General features: G+C 67.6%; 1 protein-coding gene across 1 annotated transcript; it reads left to right on the top strand.

The window, feature by feature from the left end:
• Nucleotides 1-528: 528 nt before the first annotated feature.
• Nucleotides 529-2,779, top strand: PRDM8 (PR/SET domain 8; the record flags this gene model as incomplete). The annotated part of the gene is made up of 3 exons (XM_082303512.1): nucleotides 529-747; nucleotides 965-1,196; nucleotides 1,398-2,779. The coding sequence occupies 3 exons, from the start codon at nucleotides 529-531 to the stop codon at nucleotides 2,777-2,779; spliced, it is 1,833 nt and encodes a 610-aa protein (XP_082159638.1).
• Nucleotides 2,780-3,193: the final 414 nt, after the last annotated feature.

The raw sequence follows: 3,193 nt of genomic DNA, 5'->3' as shown, positions 1-3,193 counted from the left end.
TAATGAGCAGCCATACGTTCCCCTTGTCGCGCGGAGCGGGAGGTGAGCTGACACGCAGTCGGCGACAATGACAAGCCACTGGAACCCACCCGCGCCCCCGGCATAGCCCGCAGCCCGGCCCGGCTCCGGGGGTTACCGGAGAGAGACCCGCCGCCGCTGGGTGCCCGGCGCCTGCTCGGGACAGCACTTGGCCGGTGGGATTCCCGGGTCCCTGCCCGGAGCTGGCTCCGCCGCGATCGCTAAAAAAATTGATCAGCGCGGCAGAGTCCCCGCACGTCGCCTCCGCTCGCAGCTCCTAGCCTGCTTTCAGTTTTTTTCCACACCGGATAAACTGCTTGCCTGCCTTTTTTCTTTTATTTTCTTCTTTTTTTTTTTTTTTTTAATTTTAAATTTTTGGAGGTTTTTTGTTAATGTTTTATTTAGCAATTCAAGTCGATTTTATTTTGTTTTCCGGGGCATCCCGGTGTACCGCTGAGCGGGACCTGCTGCGGTAACGGCCCCTCTCTGCCCCTCTCTCCGCCCGCAGGGATGGAGGACGCCGGCGTCCAGCGGGGAATATGGGACGGGGATGCCAAGACGGTCCAGCAGTGCTTGACTGACATTTTTACCAGCGTTTACACCACCTGCGACATCCCAGAAAATGCCATTTTCGGCCCCTGCGTCCTGAGCCACACGTCCCTGTACGACAGCATCGCCTTTATCGCCCTCAAGTCCACCGACAAGCGCACCGTCCCCTACATATTCCGGGTAAGAGCCTCTCGTCCCCGGGCCCAGCCGCTCGCCACGTTGGCCGGTGCCCGAGCGCGTCCCCGCCGCGGAGCGCAGCTCGGCCCGGGGAGCCCCCGCCGCCGGGAGGCTGTCCCCGAGGGCAGAGCCGCGCCGCCGCTGCCGCTCCTACTCTTGCCTGGGCCCGTGCTGTCGGTCGGTCGGTCTGTCGGTCCGGTGGATTAACGCGGGGTTTCAGGTGGACACGTCGGCGGCCAACGGCTCGTCGGAGGGGCTGATGTGGCTGCGGCTGGTGCAGTCGGCGCGGGAGCGGGAGGAGCAGAACCTGGAGGCCTACATCAAGAGCGGGCAGCTCTTTTATCGCTCCCTACGCCGCATCGCTAAGGACGAGGAGCTGCTGGTGTGGTACGGGAAGGAGCTCACCGAGCTGCTGCTGCTCGGCCCGGCCCGGGCCCCCGCCCGCACCAACGGTGGGTGCCGCGCGCGGCCGCCCGCGGTCCCGGGCGGGAGGAAGGAGGGGGATCCCCGCCGACGGGGGGAATCGGGAGGCGGCGGTCGGCTTCGGGATCCCCAGCTCCCGATCCCCAAACTCTCGGCGGATAGCCCATCGGCGGCCCCGGCTGACGGTGCTCTCTCTCTCGCTCTCTCTCTGTCGTGCCCGCCCGACGCAGGCTCGCCGCCGTTCGCCTGCCCTGAGTGCAGCCAGCGCTTCCAGTTCGAACTGCCCTTCGCCGCACACCTCCGGTTCCGCTGCCCCAAGAGGCTGCACGGCCCCGACACCGGCCCCGCCGCCGAGGCCGCCGGCGTCAAGGACGGAGCCGGCAAGGAGCAAGAGCCCGGCAAGTTCGGGAAGCCCGGCGGGCCGCCGCACCACCCCTTCCCCGGGCCCGACGGCGGCCCCGCCGCCAGCACCAAGCCCTCCACGGACTTCCACAACCTGGCGCGGGAGCTGGAGAACTCCCGCGGCGGGCGCGGCGGGTCCCCGGGGCGGCCGGCGCCCCCCGAGGCCGGCCCTGAGGCGGCGGCCGGGAAGGCGAAGCGGCGTTTCCCCGAGGAGGAAGAGCGCGGGCCCGGCGCGGCGCGGGGCCGCTTCCCGGCCGAGCGGCCGGGGCTGCCGGCGGCGCCCAAGGAGGAGCCGGGCTGCGCCCCGCAGCAGCAGTACCGCGCCGCCGGCTCCTACTGCGGGCTCGAGGAGGGCGGACGCCTCTTCGCGCCGCCCAGCCCGGAGACCGGCGAGTCCAAGCGCAGCGCCTTCGTGGAGGTGAAGAAGGCGGCCCGCGGCCCCGAGCCCGACGGCGGCTCCGAAGAGGGCCCAGAGCGCGGCTCCCCGGGCGCGGGCGGCGCGGAGCCGGGGCTGTGCCCCCGCGGCGGTGCGGGGGGCCCGCTGGCCGCCCGCCTGGACGGCGGCAGCCCGGCGCGGGGCAGCGCCTTCAGCACGGTGCCGCAGCTCGGGGCCGGCCCCGGGGGGCCCGGCGGCGGCGGAGCCGAGGAGCGAAAAAGCGCCTTCTCGCAGCCCGCCCGCTCCTTCCCGCACGTTCCGCCGCTGGTGCTGGGTCCCAAGCTGGGCGGGCTGGGCGAGCCCTGCCCTGACGGCGCCGCCGCCCCCGCCCGTCTGTACGCCGCCGAGGCGCTGGCCGCCAAGCTGCCGGGCGGCGGGGAGGCGGCGGGCGGCGGCGGCGGCGGCGGCGGGGGGCTGCCCAAGCAGAGCCCCTTCCTCTACACCACGGCCTTCTGGCCCAAGAGCTCGGCGGCGGCGGCGGTGGCGGCGGCGGCGGCGGGGCCGCTGCAGCTGCAGCTGCCGTCGGCGCTGACGCTGCTGCCGCCGTCGTTCACCTCGCTGTGCCTGCCGGCTCAAAACTGGTGCGCCAAGTGCAACGCGTCCTTCCGCATGACCTCGGACCTGGTCTACCACATGCGCTCCCACCACAAGAAGGAATACGCGCTGGAGCCCCTCGTCAAGCGCCGCCGCGAGGAGAAGCTCAAGTGCCCCATCTGCAACGAGTCCTTCCGCGAGCGCCATCACCTCTCCCGCCACATGACCTCCCACAACTAGCGCGGACAGCCCTCCGGCCCCGGGAACCCGCCCGGGACCCCCGCCCGGGGGACCTCCGCCCCGCCCGCCGCTCCCACCCATCCCCTTCGATGCACGCGTTTCCACTGTCCGGGGAGGGGCGGGGAGGGCGGGGGAGAGGAGAAGGTGAAGAAGAAGGAAAAAGAGAAGGTAAAAGTTAAAAAAAAAAATAATAAAATAAAAAGAGAAAAGAGAAAACAGAAAAGAGAAAAGAGAAGCACCGGGAAAAAAGAAAAAAAAAAATCAAATGACTTTAAAAATACATTTTTTAAAATGTCATATATTGCAACATATTGATGCATTTGTCATACGTTTCTACTTAAATTATTAAGCACTTATGGTTTAGATGTAATAATAATTCTATGTCAGGGTAAATTTTTATTTTGGATATGAAGC

Source organism: Coloeus monedula (genome assembly GCF_965178545.1).
Source record: "Coloeus monedula genome assembly, contig: HAP1_SCAFFOLD_63, whole genome shotgun sequence".
Classification (NCBI taxonomy): domain Eukaryota; kingdom Metazoa; phylum Chordata; class Aves; order Passeriformes; family Corvidae; genus Coloeus; species Coloeus monedula.
This window is presented reverse-complemented; position numbering and strand designations above follow the sequence as displayed.